Genomic DNA, 18,100 nt, shown 5'->3' on the forward strand with positions numbered 1-18,100 from the left:
GAAATATGGCACATACCTATCTACGTATCTATCTGCAGACACAGTTGTATGTACAAGTATAGGCTGTTTCCACACGGCTTACCTTGTTCTGGAAAACAGCGAAATCTCGCATGAACTCTCACGAGAAGACGCTGTTATTGGGTCTTCTCGGGCGATTTCGAGCAATAGCGTATTCTCGCACGATTTCGTGTGAGATTTCGCTGTTTTCCGGAACAAGGTAAGCTGTGTGGAAACGGCCATTGATTTCCATAGGATTCAATATAGGCCTCCTCCTTTCCTTCAGTTGAATTAATTAATTAATTAATTAATTAATTAATTAAACCTGAGTAACAAAAACTGGCCATAATTGTTACATCTGTCATTGTAAATGTAGTTTGCAGTGGACAGCCCTTTACCTTCACCTCCATTTGCTCCCAGGATAACTGCTGTGAAACAAATGAATAGCACATTGTGCATTTAAAACAAATCTCCATTTTGCAAATAGGCAAGTGATTGCAACAGTTGTGTTAACTGTATCCCATGGTTGCCTTTAGCACTTTACCAATCAGTGGGAGGAGTTTGTCGGGACAAAGGACAGCATCCTGGTGTGGCTGACAGAAATGGACTTGCAACTGACCAATGTAGAGCACTTCTCAGAGGGCAACTTTGATGACAAAATGCGGCAACTAAATGTAGGTACTGGTTTTTATTAACAAGAAACAGTGGCTTTGTAGAATATCCCTTTATATACTGTGCTGCTAATGATAACTGGATAGCACCAAACAGCATCTTACTTTTTTAAAAAAAAGACTTTAGTAATTTGGAGCAAACATTTTGGGCTATCCAGTAGTCAAACCAAAAAACAGCTCCATTCATGTATTAAGGCTATTTATAAGAGTTAATTTGATGGCAATGATATGGGTGATGGGGATCAAACAAGGGAGTCTCTCTTCTCCCATTGATGGGATCGCAGCAGGTTTCAATAGAAAGTGCAAATTTCTTGTCTCAGAGCTCTCAGTCAGGGAAGAGAGCTTTCCTTCTTCTCCCTGGTTCTCTTTCCAGACAATACTTCCCATTTCCTCTCCAGTTCCTTTTAGACTGCTCTCTCGCTCAAAACCAAGGACCATGTCTCTGTCACCTTGCAGCCTTCTGACATCATCCCCTGTGATGTATAGGGTCATACCTCCCTTGTCACAGGAAGAAGACAGTCAGCTTCACCTGCATGGGTCCAACCCCCTTCCCCACCCTTGCTTCAGAACCACTTTCCATGGAGATAGATCAAGATGGGTAGCCGTATTAGTCTGTCTGTAGCAGTAGAAAAGAGCAAGAGTCCAGTAGCACCTATAAGACTAACAAAATCTGTGGTAGAATATGAGCTTTCGGGAGTCACAGCTCACTTCTTCAGATACTAGAAGAGATGTTATCTGAAGAAGTGAGCTGTGACTCATGAAAACTCATACGCTACTACAAATTTTGTTAGTCTTGTAGGTGCGACTGGACTCTTGATCTTTTCTACTATTTTATAACCACTGACACTTACAAAAACAATATTTGTTTCTCCCACTCTGCTCTGCTTGTGAGGCAGAGTTCTTCACTGCTGGAACTGGACACCCCAGTATGGAGTTCTGATTAGAATGGGGGGGTGCTATGGAATTCTCTAGCAGACTAAGATACTGTTAATTTCCATGGAGGAGATCAGTCCATACACACATTTCCTCATACATTCCAATGAACATTCAGGTTCCCTGATTGAAATAATGGGAAAGGCTGTGTCCATACACGGCTTATTAACATACTATACAGCCAAGGAAAGATCCCAGTGTGGAAGTCTGGAGGATGGATTCGGGATCTAAGATCTCCTTATTTGGGATAGGAAAGAATTTCAGATTGATTGGCCGCTCAAGGGAAGGGGTTGACTTCTCCAGAAGGATGTGGCTTGTCTCGCTTGCCAGAGCCTTGAGTTGTCACCTGCCTGCCAGTCCAGCACTGGTATGGTGTATCTTGTTCCCCTGAGATCTCTGTTTGTGGCATGAAAAAATCTGAACAATGCAGTCCAGGTGGGTGATAATCTGATTTTGTATACATTGTGAAGCAACCACACCTTTCTTCCAAACAGGGTTTCCAGCAGGAAATAACACTGAACATCAACAAAATTGATCAGCTTATCGTGTTTGGTGAGCATCTGATTCAGAAGAGCGAGCCATCAGATGCTGTCGTGATCGAAGAAGAACTGGAGGAGCTCCACAAATACTGCCAAGAAGTCTTTGGCCGCGTCTCCCGATTCCACCAAAAGTTGACGTCCTGGCACCCGGTAAAGACAGAACAGAATTTTATCTGTAGCGGGGGCCCATTCATTGGTTTCAGCCCCTGTCCCTGAAGTTAACACCCTCTCGTTAGCCTTCAGCAATATTCTGCAGTTAATGTTCACAAAGAACAGGAATAATAATCAAAATAGCTGTTTAAAAATCATAAAAATACAGACATACCCTCCCATGAAAGCATCAGTAGGTCAACAGCAGAAAATATTCAACATAAAAAGTAATAAATTGGGGTGGGGGGAATCTCCCACTCTTTATTTAACCAAACAAAACCAAGTAAAAGCCCAAGCAAACAAAAATGGTTTCATGCCTTCATCCAGTATCTAAAACTGGCCAGGCTGGGTACCAGCCATGGGGGAGGAGAGACACGTGCACATATTCCCCCAGAGTTAAAATTGAAGAGAATTATCTATCTATCTATCTATCTATCTATCTATCTATCTATCTATCTATCTATCTATCTATCTATCTATCTATCTATCTATCTATCTATCTATCTATCTATCTATCTATGCTTTTCTTTTATCTTGTTTTTCAATCAATAATTGGCAATTAAAATACAATTCGAAATGCTGAGAGAGGGAGGGTGAAATTCTTCAGCAGGAGCTGGACGCAGGCAGGATGGAGGTGGTAGATTTGCCTCCCTCTAAACCTGAAAGTTTATCTGTCGAGTGTGTAAGGCTGAAATCCAACTTCTGCCATTAAGCTGGGGGAGGGACGTTTTATAGACTCTCCTCAGTACAGATTAATGTGCCTGGATGGCCTCTAAGTCTGTATTTAAAACTACACCCTGAGCTCATTGTTATGGGCTGAAGCACAATGAGAATCTCACTGGCGCTGTATTTTGATAGTCCACAAAGACAATTTGTCCAAAGGGAGAAAGACATATTTATCTAAAAGACAATTTGTCCAAAGGGAGAAAGACATATTTATCTATCTCATGTCCTCCATTAAGGTTATGATATGAACCTGTCTGACCACTGAAGTCATTGTTAAAAGCCCTGCTTTGTGTGCCCCTGCCTCTTGAAGCTCGTTGGGTAGCAACCCAAGAAATGGCCTTCTCAGTCATGGCACCAAAATTTTGGAACTCCCTCCCCAGATGAATACTTTTTAGTTTTGTTTGGTGTTCCCTCTCTAACTCTTATTAGCCCTCCTCTCGGTGTGTCTATGTGTTTATATATATATATATATATATATATATATATACACACACACACACACACACACACACACTAGTACTTTAAATGCTGTTTTAATCTTTGAAATGTTTGCTGCCTGGGAACCCTGAACTGGATAGAAAGGTGGCATAGAAATGTTTTAAATAAAATGGGGGGGCGGGGGCGGAGCAACATGCAATGGCAACGGACTTGCAGAACTAAAGCTCCTGATCCCTTTCCTTTCAAGCGTTCTGGAGTGTCTGCCAGCCGAACAACAAAAACAACGATGGGAAAGACCACTGGAACTAAAAGTAAACAAAATGTGACAGAATCCCAGTTGGTGAAGGTTTTCTTCCCTCCTGGTGAGTCAAACACTAAGCAGGGCCCCAGGAAACACAGGGAAGACAAAATGGAGGCTGTGCAGACTGAAAGCCCTGAACAGCATGCTGCTGTTACAAAGCATGATTTAGCTGAGTTTATGACGACCCTGGAACAAAAAATAACTACCAACCTTGTCCAGTTAATCGATCCACTATCTCAGCAGCTAAAAGAAATAAGAGATGCCTTAACTAAAGCTGCCAAGGCTGCAGATACCGCTTTGAAGCTGATAGTCACTCTGCAGGAAGACAAAAAATCTGCAATCCGCAGAGGAAACTATGCAAAACAAAAGTTTTGATCTTGAGTTAAAACTGAGGCAAAATAATCTGAAATTCAGAGGGATTGAGGAGGCCGCAGAAGAAAACACAGACCTCTCGACTTTCATCTCTTCATAGTCCTAGAACTAGAAGAAGGAGTAGCACCAGTAATAATAAGATCCTTTTATCACGGCCCTCCACCATCATCTAAAAGCAAACCTAGATTCCCACAGGACATCCGTGTGCAATTTGTACATTCAAAAACAAAAGATAAAATACTCAATATAGCAAGACGTAAAAATGAGCTTGAAATGAATCAGATAAAAATTGATGTCTTTCAAGATCTTCCACCAGAGATTTTGCAAAAACACAGAGAATTAAAAGCAATCACCCAAACCCTGAAAGACGCGAATATCAGATATAAGTGGAGCTGTACCTTGAAGTTATTGGTTCACCACAAAGGAACTCTATGTCAAGCTCGTCATGACGAGGACTCGAGAAAAGACCTTCTGTGTCAGCTGAACCTGCATTCTCCAGTAAAATGAGAGACATTTTCCTCCTTCTGCCACCTACTTTACTATAACCACTGAACACGAACAGGACCCTCAGCCTTGTTACACACAACTTAATCAAGCAAAGTGAAACCAAGAACATAAACTCAATTTGTACAAATGCTGTAATAGTAATGGGGGCGGGGAGTACAGGTTCTTTCTCCTTTCTTAAAGGTAACTCTGTAGACAAACCTAAGGCTTAAGCCTAAGTCTCTCTGAACTACTGTTCAGTCCTCTGCAGAAATACCTCAATTAGTGGTACTGTTAGATAGTTTTGTTGTAAAGGGAAGATTTATATTTTATTTTAATATCTCAGTTTACAGTTCAAATGTTGATTCCAAACGTAAATTACTTGTTATTAACTTGTAACATGGCACTCCTAGATACATACAAGTATGGAAGCAAGGTACAATTTAATTTCAGTTGACCCCAATTAAATGCATAACCTGGAATTGCAGGGGTTTAAACATTCCCACTAAACTAAGGCGAATTTCAAACTTACTATTTAAGGAACACCCAAACGTTTTGTTCCTACAGGAAACACATTACTGAACTGCAGTAATGTAGGTAAGAAAATCTAATTGGTTTACTGAACATTTTCAAGCCCCTGGCACTTCAAAAGCCTGAGATGTTACAATTTTAGTTTCCAAGAACATTCCCTACCAATGCTTAGATACTCAAATAGACCCAAAAGGTCGCTTTATTTTTGTTAAAGGAGAATTGGATGGCACTTCCCTAACCCTTGCTTCCATATATGCCCCAAACATGAATCAACTGTTCTTCACAGAAGACACACTTGCACAGTTAGCTTTATTTCAGAAGGGAGAAGTGCTCATAGGCTGTGATCTGATTCACATTGTTAATCCACACATGGACAAAACATACAAACCGCATAAACAAAGGCACAAACCTCAAACACCCCATGCACCTTTTAGATCACTATAACCTAGGGGGTGTATGGCGAGTCTTTAACCCAAGACTTAAAGAATATACATATTATTCCATTGTCCATGACATATATACTAAAATCAATTTTATCATGGCTTCAAAACCATTGATTACACAAATGTATAACTCAGAAACTGGCAATAGAATCCTTTTCGATCATTCATGGGTAGCATGTTACTTGGAAAACAAAATTCTTGATGGAAAAGGCCCAAACTGGACCCTAAATAACTTATTCTTGTTGAATGATACTATAAGTCAAGAAATAGCTAAGGAAATAGATTGTTATTTTGATATTAATGCAAACTGTGGAGTAACGTCTGATGTGGTTTGGGATGCTGTTAAGGCTGTCATTAGGGTAAGCTGATCTCCATTGCTACTGCTTATAAAGAATCTAAACAAAACATGATATTAGAATTAAAACAAAAATTGACCAACTGGAGAAAAAACATATGAAATATGGAGTGGGGGAACCCTTAGAAAATTAAATATTGAACGTAAAGAATTAGACATGGTTGAATTTTCCAAAATTAAAAAAAAAATAGCTCATGTATATCAGAAATACTAAGTAAAGAATCCTAAAAGTTTGAGGTAGCTTAACTGCAGAATATCCAGGAAAAAGTCATCCAATTTAATTTATCTAATAAGATCTGCTGAGGGCAAATCAGTAACTAAAACTAAAGACATAGTTCAATCATTTACTGACTTATCAAAAACTGTACCTCAGAAAATCCTTCAAAACCTCAAATTCATGACTGTTTAAGTAATATTAAATTTAATATCAAAATTACCCCTGAACATGCAAAGTTTATTGATCAGCCCATAACCTCAGAGGAAGTATTGGGGGCTATACAAAAACTAAAAGCCATTAAGATGCCAAGAAGAGATGATATACCTACTGAAATGTATAGAAAATTTAAAAATCAAATAGCCCCCCAATTGGTAACTGTGTTCAACCATTTACGGCTAGAAGGGAAAATGCACCCTTCATGGAAGAATGCAAGGATTATAGTCATCCCAAAGGAAGGGGGGGAAACCACACGAAAAATGAATCATACTGGCCAATATCCATCTTAAACCATGATCTAAAATTTTTTTTCAACCATAATAGCGCAGAGAATTAACAGAATTACCCCAATTATATTCATAGAGACCAATCTGGTTTTATACTTGGCAGATCCCTTTCAGGCATTGAACATTATCAACTATTGCCAAAATTCTAAAACTGAATCCTTAATCCTGGTTATTGCCGCTGAAAAGGCTTTTGATAAAGTTGAAATCCCTCTTTTAAAAGTTTTGACAACTATTGGATTTGGAGCATCCTTTCTTAGAATTATAGACATATTATATAATCTGCCAAAAGCACAACTTTATATTATCAACTACAGATCAGATGACATAATATTAACCAGAGGCACCAGACAGAGTTGTCCATTATCATTCATCCTATTTGCCCTTTCTGTTGACCCGTTAGCGCATGCCATCCATCTGGACCCAGGTATTAAGGGGATAATGATTAACTCAACTACTCACAAACTGAGCCTCTTTGCAGATTATTTGGTTCTATACATCAGCAATCCCAAACACTCCTTAGAAAACCTGATAAAGAATATTCAGTCATTTACTGTACTGTCAGGCTTTACCATAAACTATACTGAATTGGAAATATACCCTGTATGCATCAACACAACAACAAAACAACAAATATTGGACTCCTACAAATTCAAATGGGTAGGCAAATCTTGGAGACTCCTGGGAATAAACATCCCTCTTAATTTGGACTGTTTAATGTCAACTTTAAACCTCTTACAGAACACACAGAAGGACTGGTCAACGATACAATTGAATCAGCTAGGAAAAATAGAACTAATCAAATCAATATTACCCAGATTTCTTTTTTTATTTCAAAATCTTCCAATCAAACTAAATCAAAATGATTTGAAAGCCTGGCAAGCTAAATTAAGTGTGTTTCTTTGGTCAAGAATAAATTTTTATTCATTAACCACATCTGCATAACTTGGAGGACTAAGCCTTCCAAATCTAACTAAATATTACGAGGCCGCCCAGCTTAAAAATCTTTTAGCTTACAACTCAACCAACACCAATATGTTCCAAACAGAACAATCTTACGCAAGGCCTTATAGCCTACAAGAGGTAATTTAGAACAAACCTAGAGAAAGACCTAGTGACATTTCAAACAATCCTTTTTTATTAACTACCTTGAAAATTTGGGATAAATCTAGGACTCTTTTAACCGCAGGTGCCTCACCAGTAATGACATTTCTGGGACAAAAGTGGTTGCCTCCAGGCCAGACCCAGGGGTATAGCAAGATATGGAAGTCAGCCAAGGCATACAGATTTTATGACTTTTTTCCCCAAGGGCAAATTGAAAACAAAATCTCAGATTGAATTAGAATATAAAATAAAGATTCCCTGGTACCAACCTTATCAGTTATACAATTTCATACATCATACAGAAACCAGGACCTTAATAGATAGAACTTTGACACCATTTGAAAACCTTATGAGAATTGATTTGCACAATATAAAAGGCCTGATTATTATACAAACTCCTGAATCAAAAATTATGGGCAACCACAACAGTCTCTCAAAATGCATGGCAAAAAGACTGTGAAGACAATATAAAAGAAGAACAATGGAAACAAATCTGGTCATCCAAATTATTCACTTCCAAGTCTGTAAACATCAAACCTCTAAGATCTATACCAGATGGTACCTAACGACATTAAAGCGCTTTTATTGTAGAATTAATAAAGATCCCAGATGCTGGAAACTATGTGGGCAAACTGGCACATTTTTAGACTGCTGGTGGACATGCCCAAAAATTCAAATGTATTGGGATCTGGTTAGTAACATCATTGAAAAAATTATAGACCATACAATATATCACAAACCAGAAGCTGAACTTATGGTACGGAACTAAGGTACCTATCTACAGGATAGATCTCATCTCAGTAATGCTAATGGCAGCTAAGATGATTATAGCTCATAAATGGAAAAGTGACTGTATACCCACCATCAGACAATGGATATCAAAAGACTGATATTTTTAAATTTCTGATAAAATAACAGACCAAATAACTTCTTCTGAGAACCCTAGGATCTACAGAAAGATGGCTTCCTTTCTTAAACTATATTACAGAGCATCCTATCGAAGATTATACTGTACCTAGGAAATACGTAGACATTTGTCTTCTTTATTGATTGTTAACACTTGTAAAAATGTTCTTTACTTGACTCATTAACCTAGTTTAAAATATTTGGAATCTTGTTAGCATTGTATTATTGTTATAGTTATACAAAAAAATCAGAAATAAAAAAATAAGTAAAATAAATTATTAATAATTTGAAGGACTACAAGAGACAAATAGGAAATTTTCCTAAGCAGACCAGACAGCTAGTAAAATTACCATGGAAACTATTTGTTATGCAGCACTGAGACAGCATCTGCTTTGCATGCAGAAAGTCCCCAGTTCAGTCTCCAGTTTAAAGGCCCAAGCAGATGATGATACAAAAGATCTCTGCTTAAGACTCTGGAGGACCTCTGCTAGTCTGAGTAAGACAGTCGTGCCTTTGATGGGCCATGGGCCTGACTGAGTAGAAGGCAGCTTTATGGGTTCATGATGTCAATTATGGAAGAGCAAGAACGTTACCCACCAAGGAAGTCATTGCAGATCAGTGTGAGAGGCTTTCCTACACAGCAGATGGACAGTTCTCAGGGAACTGTCTTAAGTGCAGATGAATATCTGGGTGAATGAAATGAAGAAGGCCGCATGTCAGGAGGCAGACAACCTGCAACAGGAGCTGTTTTCTTCAGCCCAGAATTTTACCTGCAAACCCAGTGGAAATTCACAGGATGATGGAGGGCTGGAACAGCTCAGTGATATGAAGGAAAGACGTGGCCTCAGGCTACTTCGCAGTCTTTCCTCAGGTCCTGCTGAGGCACTCTTCCCATCTCATTAGGGTGACTCAGCCACAGACCTTCCAGCCTCTTCCTAAGCTATCTGTGCTCTTTCTCCTGCCTTCTCCTCGATGGCAAATCCTCCTCATCTTCAGCCTTACCCTCACTTAGCTCTTGGAAGGCCTTGGCTGGTCGCCATCTTCCTGAATGTCTTCTGCTTCTCTCTTCTGCTGCTTCTCTCAACTGCCGCTCCCAACTGCCACTTTTGTATCATGTCCCGAAGGTTCCATCCAATCGGCTGCTGACTCTTCCTCAAGACTTGTTCGTCCTGGCTCTGGAATCCGGACTTTAGGAGCCTCCTCCAAGCATCCCTCCTCCTCAGTGGAAACCTGTTCTGAGCTTGAGAGGCTCTTCTTTGCTGGCCTTTCACCCTCCCCTTGGCAAGAGTCACTTGATTCAGCAACCAAAAATGCATTGTGTCACCATTTGAAATGCTCTTGCTGTCCCCTTGCAGAACCTCTGTATGTAACCAAAACAACAGCAACATATATTCTAACTTTTACACAGAATTAGTTTGTCTTTGTGGAGAACTCATTTCTCCTCGAAGACAACTTCAGTTGACCAGGCCCTGCAAGTCTGGTGGTGACTTCTTGATGAGGGAAGCAGAAGAAGCATATAATTTGCCATCTTTGGCAAGCGTCTCCTCCCCCACCCCCACCCTCACCTGCTTCATAGCAAGATCAATGTGCTTTTTGGAGCAAGAGGAACATTCAAATGCAACTGATCATTCCTTTACCTTTTTTTTTTCTTCAGGGACTGGAAGATGAAAAAGAGACCTCTGAAAATGAAGCCGATGCAGAAGACTCCAGGGGCATGCAGACTGATCCATGGCTCAAGAAAGCCGCACAGGAGGTGCCGCCCTCCCCGCATTCTCTGTGCCACCTCATGCCCCCTGCAGTGGGTCATGAAAGGTCAGGCTGTGAGACGCCTGTCAGCGTGGACTCCATCCCACTCGAGTGGGACCACACTGGAGACGTGGGAGGCTCTTCCTCTCCCGAGGATGAGGAAGAGGAACCTTACTACAGCGCTCTCTCAGGTGAGCATCCCTGTCTCCCATGCCTTACTGTTCTTACAGGATAGCCAGAAATTACAAGTTTGACCCCCCCCCCCCAATCTCAGTTGCACGCTTAAATATTTAACGCCTAGCAATGCAACCAGTAAAGGGACATGAGCTGAAAAGCAGCTCCATTGTGCACATTATGGCAGATTTCTGAATGTATCACTTCAGGATGGAGATGGTATATGAACAAAATGTTTTGAGTGTTCTATTTTTTAAAAATCTCCCTACAAGTAGAAAACTAGAATCCCAGGGGAAGCACCATAGCCTTTTTTGCCAGCTTGAATCCCAAGGAGCTTTTTTTTCTATGAGGAAGTTGTCAAATAGATGGTTTTCTCATTGTCAGGTTGAATTGGTATAGTCCAGAGGTTTCTTTGCTGCAGCCAGAAATTCAAGAGAGCACGTACCATAACAGGAAAAATGTGTTGTGAATGGTATAGACTATATCACCATTGTGTAGCTTCTACTCCCCTCCCCAGTCCCCTATGTGCCCAGAGGATCAATGCAGGCTGTAGCTAGAATATGAATTGAAGAACTGGTACATCCAAGACTGAAAGGGAAATTGTGCGGACATGCCACTGCCCCCCCGCCCCGCCCCAATTAATTCCGATGCATTTTCTGTTGGGCATAAACATCTCTTCTACTGTGTTTTTTTTTAATCCTAAAATCTCTTTAATTTTTCCCTCTTAGAGCATAGTCCCACTAGATGAGAATTCCGGCAGTCCTGAATTTTGAGGACTCCCTCAGTGATAGGAAGCAAAAGGTTGAAATCACACACTGAAGAAGAGCCAGAGACTACATTTCTCCATTAGTTGTTCAACTCCCCTTGCCTCTCTTCCTAATAACTAAATTTTCACCTCTGGGAAGGAGAGGAGCACAGAAAATAAGCCACTTAGAAAAGAAATATGGGGAACTAAATAACGGATGCAATCTTTGTTTGGAGCCATGACAGCTAAATGGTGCCTAAGTTTTCAGAACCAGTATACCTCTGAATATCAGAACGGAACTACAAGTGACAAAAGGCACAGGTTGGACACTTGTCAGCTTCCCTCAAGTTTTGATGGGAAATGTAGGCATCCTAGTCTTGCAGCTTGGCTCTCTGACTGCTGTCCAATGGACTTTTCAACTGTCACTTGTCCAACATTCCGCCAGGCTGCCTACATTTCCCGCCAAAACTTGAGGGAAGCTGGCAAGTGTCCAACCTGTGCCTTTTGTCACTTGTAGTTCCGCTCTCCGATGCTAAGGGTGACACGGGCACCACCATCATGTCTTCTGGATAAGTTTTCCAGGCATGTCTTCAGGACCAGCACTAGTGGGGTGCAAAGGGGGGAAGGTAAGGGAGGGGGGAAAGAGAGAGACTGTTCTTGTTCAGAGCAGCAACTGGTGTCATTATTCTTTTTTCAGATATAGAAATCACTGAAAATCCTGAGGCATATCTTAAAATGGCCACAAAAGCTCTGAGTGCAGTTTCTGGTAGGCCCCTGCTGCTGCATGTGCCCCAACATGACAAGTCTCCCTGTGGCGCACGCTCTACTCCTCGCACCTGTCATGTGCTCCCTGGCTTGTGTCGACACCATGCACCAGTTGTGGCCCATGGTGGATTCTTTTCTTTTAAAAAAAAATGCTGCACCACGCGCACCTGCCTCTCCACATTCCCTCTCAATCCAGACCATGCCATTTGTCACGCTCCCCTTCTACAAAGATGGTTTCACTTGTGGATGAGGGGGTTTGTCTTGGGCGGAGGGGTCACAAAACAAAAATAAAAACAGTATATTCCTTTCCGTTCCGGCATAATTACGATGTGAATTCCATGAAACAGAGGCCATATTTTCCTAGCTCGTCTGGAGAGCTATATGGCTTCTTCAACTCATTCTATCGGTTAATTTGTGCAACTTGGGAACTTCCAGTTCAAGAAATGTCAGACGGTTTTGTGTTTTTTTACTGACTGGCATCACAAAAGTTCCTGCACCTGTTCTTTTCATGGAATAGTGTGAGCTAAATTCTTGCCGGTTGCCATTATCCTGCAAAAAAAAAAAAAGTAAGCTGGGTTGACGCTCTGCTTTGCTATTTGCCACTGGGCCTGGTGGTACTACTTCTTCTTTGGGGCAATCTGGAATGCGCATTTGCTACGCTTTCTGACACAGACATCTCTCTCCAACCCTTGCCTCGTCGCACAGGAACCCCATCTTTAGTGATGTGGGAAAAGCAGAAACAAGCCAAGATATCTAAAATAGGCCAGTGAGCTTTTTCCCCCTGACACATTTTAGTGATAAAAAGAAATTGTTAATTTTGAAATTGGGGGTGGACCACAGCTCCATGGTAGAGCCCAGGCACGCAGCCCATCCCAGGCGAAATCACAGCACTCTCTAGCGAAAGGATTTCGGATAGGGAGTATCAAAAAGGACTAGAGCTGAGACCCTGGAGGGACACAACCAATCAGAGCAGACAGTGCTGCGCTAGATGGACCGATGAGCTGGCTCCACATAAGGCTGTTTCACATGCCCTTTAAATAGTACCACAAAATCTGCCACTTTTGGGAGACTGCCTCATCTTGGCTAATGGTAGGGCCGAGCCTCACTCCTGTCCCATATGCACAGTGTGGTCTTTCCCCCCACCTTTTGGTGTTGTTGTTAACTCATAAGTGTCTGTCTGTGGGAATGTTCAGGGGTGGGGGGAGAAACCATGTCCTGTAACTGCATGGCTCTCATCTCATAGCCCTCCCCCCGCAAAGTACCACTGGCCTGTATTTGCAAACAAGCATGCTTTGCAAGGAAAACGGTGAGACGGTCATTATTTTTTCATGCCATAATTGGGTTCCGCCTCTGTTGCAGACTGCTTTTTTGTTTTTTAAGGGAAGAACTCTGTCTAGCATCTCTCTCTCTTTTTTTTTTTTTACTCTCTGTGAATTCCTTCACATTGTCCTACAACAGGAAAATCTACATCCGAACCTCATACGTGGCACTCACCAGATAGCCCTGCTTGCCGGAAGCATCCATACAACCAGGGAGAGATGGTTAGAAATGTCTTGTCGAACATCCCCGAAACGAGCACACCCTACAAGCCAAGCTATGTAAGTCCTAAATGCCGGCATATGGATTAGTCATTACACCAAAGGGCTAACAGCATAAAATCTATACGTGTAGCTGAGCCGAGCACAAGTTTTGCAACGGGAACAACTTTGGGAGAAATTTAGATAGGCGAAGTGATGTGTGTGCTTAATCCATTTCCTTCCCAAGTTTTCCCCTATCCCTTCCTTAGCTTCCCCAGTCATAAGGTTCCAAAAGTATGTTTTCCCCAAACACAATTTTGGAACTTTGGGGAGGGAGGGGGGTTGGGGCAGGGAAATCCTAGCGGGAAGTACTAAGCACACACACACATGCATACCGCTCTTTGTATGCTGCCTTGAGCTCTTTTTTGAGTACTGGTGGAATAAAAATGTACTAGATAAAGATGAATGCAGGGAATGAGACTCCCTGAAACTTGCCCCTGCCTCCCTGGCTTTGATTTCCAGAGAAAGTTTCCAGCTCTCTTAGCTGTTCAGGGTGTAGCTGAGAGAGCCACTGAAGGTGCTGTTGAGAAAGCATACCGAAAAGGAAGGCAGCGTGAGCGCCTGCTGATGTCTCTGATGGGTAGAGCAGAGAAGGTCTTGGGCGGGCTCTTTCAGAGCTACGAGGGTAGAAGAGGCGGCAGACTCACTTTTTACAGCTTCCCAAACCTGTAAATGAAGAACAAGTTGATAAGAAAGATTGCTGGCCCAGGATTGCGTGAACAGTGTTCTGGTTATCCTCAGTAACAGCCGTAGGCATTGCTGGAGGAACTCTCCAAACACCTTGTGGAGTATTGCAATTGCCAGGTGTCACATTCTTCGCAAGTGTCATTCTGTACTTTGCATGACGGCATATTCTAGGTGAAACAACTCAGCGGCAGCAGCGTGGAGAGCATGAAGGAGATCTCTGGAACCGTGCCCAGCGAAGAGCCCCCAAACAGCCAGAGCCTCACTGGAGTTGCCGTTATGGAGAAGCAATCAGGTACATTAGCAGTACTGCCCCCCCCCCGCCTCTGTGTGTGTGTAACAAACTGTGATTATATTCAGAGTGTTCTCTGCAAGATGATGCACAATGCTTCATCGGTGTCTACGTAATCATGCCTTTAGTGGGGAAGGCTCCCTGCCCCAACTTACCTAAAGTTGAAAAGGAAGGAGAAAGCGAAAGAGAGGGAGAGAGGGAACAGATGCGGTTTCTTGCAATTCAGCTTCATTTTAGAATCAGAGGTTCAGCCAAAGGCTGCATGGAGGAGGTATATAGTATTACTGTGTAATATTACCTAGTTTTAGTATTACCTATTCTGATGCTGTGTTCTCTCCTTAGCCGTTTGGAAAATAGGTGTGAGTGGAGTGCGTTGTATCCTACAACAGAAGCTCCTATTGAATACAGGAAGGGATTGTTATGCTGGGGCAATATGCCGCCATTAGCTGAGCGTAGCAGCAGGATATAGTCTGGGGCTTCCAGCTCAACAGCCTGCTGTCTGCTTCTTAAAGGGCAGAATTGCTTTCTTTACTTAAAAGTACCATTGGTGTGTTATCCTAAAGGATAACCCATGTTATTGTACACAGGCGCTGGATCAACCTGTGTCGCTAATCTCATTGTAGAAAAAGTATAGCAATGAGTATTTTCAAGGGTTTGGGCTGTCATCAAGGGACTTGCCAAGTGCCAGAAATAATATTTCCCCTAAATCATGTTCAAAAATACAACTGTTTGTATTTTGTTTTAAATTAATAATTTTGCAAATATCCACAGGCATTGTTAGTGAGAGGTGGGAGCTCATCCAAGCCCAGGATTTAAGCAACAAGCTGAGAATGAAACAGAATCTGCAGCAGTGGCAGCAGCTGAACTCCGACCTCGCCAATATCAGCGCTTGGCTGGATCAAACGGAAGAAGAGCTGGAAGAGCTGCAGGAGGCAGATCCCGTCAGCAGCATGCAGGCCATAGAACAAAGAGTCAAGAAGCTGAAAGTGAGTCAGCAACACACAGCACTGACGAGGCTTGTGCTGTGTTTTGTGCTTCTTTTTTCTCTGCTTTGCGCTCGCTAGCACTAAAAAAAGACAGAAACGGATCAGACATGGGTTCATCTGGTCCTAGCTGATGATCTTATTGTCTTGCACTGTGTAATTCCCCTTGGGTCTCAGTGAGAAAGGCATACAGTCAATCAGTTTCCTAAGGGTTCTGTGGCAGCTGTGCAGGAAACTTGTTGTCAGACGACTTGATGAGAAAAGTGTCCCCTGAAGAGAGAAAGTGTGAACCCCGTGGTACAAAGACCAGATTCTCAACACTTTACAAGAAATGAACGGGCCCGATCTGTTCATGTAATGGAGTCAAGTAGTAATGACATTTCAGTATCATTTCAGATGGGGGGAGTCATTTTTTTGAATGCTCCCTTATGAGCATTATGAGGGGGGGAGCTCCCTGCAAGTAGGAAATTTAGCATGGCAAAGAGCAGTCTAAGATATAAATTTTCTCCCTGATCTATTTTTTAAAAACAAAGTTCAGAGGTGTTTACATTCAAAACGTGATGTCCTACCTAGAGTCTGAAATGGTACAATCCCCTCTACTAAGGTTCAAGTCCAGTAGCACCTTAGAGACCAACTAGTTTTCCCGGGTGTGAGCTTTTGAGAGTCAAAGCTCCCACTTATCCATCAAAGATGTTGCATATGCTTATTTATTTATTTATTTGATTTATATTCCACTGTCCCCACAATAGCAGGCTCAGAGAAGAAAGCTGAAACTGTCACTCATATTCTTTTACATTGTAAGTTGTATTCCGGAGAGAGACAGCAGTTAATATATCCATTACTCTCCACGTTTAAACCTCTGGATAAGTATTGGGAATTTGCAGATACCGTGCTGCTGAAATACTTGTTGGAAGACACTAAGAAGACGGTAACTTCGGCAGTAGCAAAATACTGCTTTTGGGCTATAAATAAGCGGAAGTTTTTAGCAAAAGGAGAGGCTGAAGATAGCACTGTTTTTTAGGATATAGTGTCTGCAGAGTATGAATATAGTTTTAGCTAAATTTCTCACGTAGACAGGAATTGCGGTTTGTATCTGTGATCCTTTTTTTATTGTTATTGCTGGCCAACTGACCGTAATAAATTTGAATTTGAAGAGTCGAAGCTGCCTTCTGACAAAAGGAGCTTTAACTCTCAAAAGCTCACCCTCTTGAAAACTAGTTGGTCTCTAAGGTGCTACTGGGTGCGAATCTTGCTCCTATAAGAGCACAATAACCAACAACTTGTGGCTCGAGCCTCTGGGTTTCCCCATGTTTCTTTGAGCAGCGATTGTCAGCAGTTGATCGCACAGCATCCTAAATCTGCTTCTTTCCTTCCAGGAGATGCTTAAGGCTTTTGACAACTACAAGGCACTTGTGCTTTCCGTCAACCTGACAAGCAAGGACTTCAAGCAAGCAGACAGCACTGAGTCCAACGAACTTCAGAACCGGCTCCGGCGGGTCAACTTACGCTGGGAAAAGGCCAACCATTTACTGGGGATGTGGAGGAAGGGTTTGCAAGAATCCCTGATGCGTTGCCAGGTCAGTAGAGACGCTTCTGCCTTCGTTTTCTTCAGCAACCGATACATGCTTGTTAGAGGATTACTATAGCATTGCATTTGCAACCATTCATCAGTAATTGCACAGAACTGTTTATGCGTGTTCAAAGAGAGCTGTCATTCTTTGAGCATCCTTCCACCTAGGCCGTTTCCAGACGGCTTACCTGCCTCTGGAACGTCGCGCCATGTTGCAGGGAAAACGCAAAATACCGCGTTTTCTTGCGCGAGTTTTGCGCGACGTCACGCAAAACTCGCGCGAGAAAACGCGATATTTCGCGTTTTCCCCGCAACATGGTGCGACGTTCCGGAGGCAGGTAAGCCATCTGGAAACGGCCCTAATGTCTTCCATCTTCACCTTGATAAGCTTCCACGTTCTGATCATTCTCCCTAGAATGATTTCCCGCCCTCAGCCTCAAGGAGCCATCTGCCTCAGGGGAGGGTTTCTAGTACCAAAGGGGAAGGGGTTGCCGTTAGCACGACAGATCTGTGGATCTAACCCTGTTAAAATCCTCCTGGCCCAGTCCATTTCCTCCAGGGTGAGGTTGCATTGCACCGTTAGCTCGTCTACAGTTGATGTGTCTTTCATAACCCCGAGCCCTTTGCTTCTGCAGGATTTTCATGAGCTGAACCAGAAACTGCTTTTGTGGCTGGCCGGTGCTGAGACCCGACGGCATCAAGCGCAGGTTAAGGATTTAAATGCAGATCCCCACGTGATACAGGAGAGTCAGAAAGAATTAATGGTAGGTTAAAAACGGGTTAGCGTGCTGCCAAATGACTATGGCAGCTTCACCAGTGAACATATTCATTTTGTAACAGGTTGCCTTGCTGTGTTACCTGGCTTGACTCTAGAATGCCCAACACCTGTTTCTTGGGT

General features: G+C 42.3%; 1 protein-coding gene across 2 annotated transcripts in view; it reads left to right on the plus strand.

Moving 5' to 3' along the window:
- LOC129323834 (nesprin-2-like) overlaps positions 1-18,100 on the plus strand; it is a 256,004-nt gene that overhangs the window by 231,146 nt on the left and 6,758 nt on the right. The window contains exons 65-73 of one of the 2 annotated variants that reach the window (XM_054970583.1): positions 534-671; positions 2,096-2,290; positions 10,321-10,603; positions 12,029-12,097; positions 13,555-13,694; positions 14,532-14,652; positions 15,421-15,635; positions 17,009-17,209; positions 17,838-17,966. In XM_054970583.1, the coding sequence (XP_054826558.1) occupies positions 534-671; positions 2,096-2,290; positions 10,321-10,603; positions 12,029-12,097; positions 13,555-13,694; positions 14,532-14,652; positions 15,421-15,635; positions 17,009-17,209; positions 17,838-17,966 (1,491 nt within the window). The remainder of the gene's footprint in view (positions 1-533; positions 672-2,095; positions 2,291-10,320; positions 10,604-12,028; positions 12,098-13,554; positions 13,695-14,531; positions 14,653-15,420; positions 15,636-17,008; positions 17,210-17,837; positions 17,967-18,100) is intronic. The other variant, XM_054970582.1, reaches the window with a different exon arrangement.

This window comes from Eublepharis macularius, chromosome 2 (assembly GCF_028583425.1).
Source record: "Eublepharis macularius isolate TG4126 chromosome 2, MPM_Emac_v1.0, whole genome shotgun sequence".
Taxonomy (NCBI): Eukaryota; Metazoa; Chordata; class Lepidosauria; order Squamata; family Eublepharidae; genus Eublepharis; species Eublepharis macularius.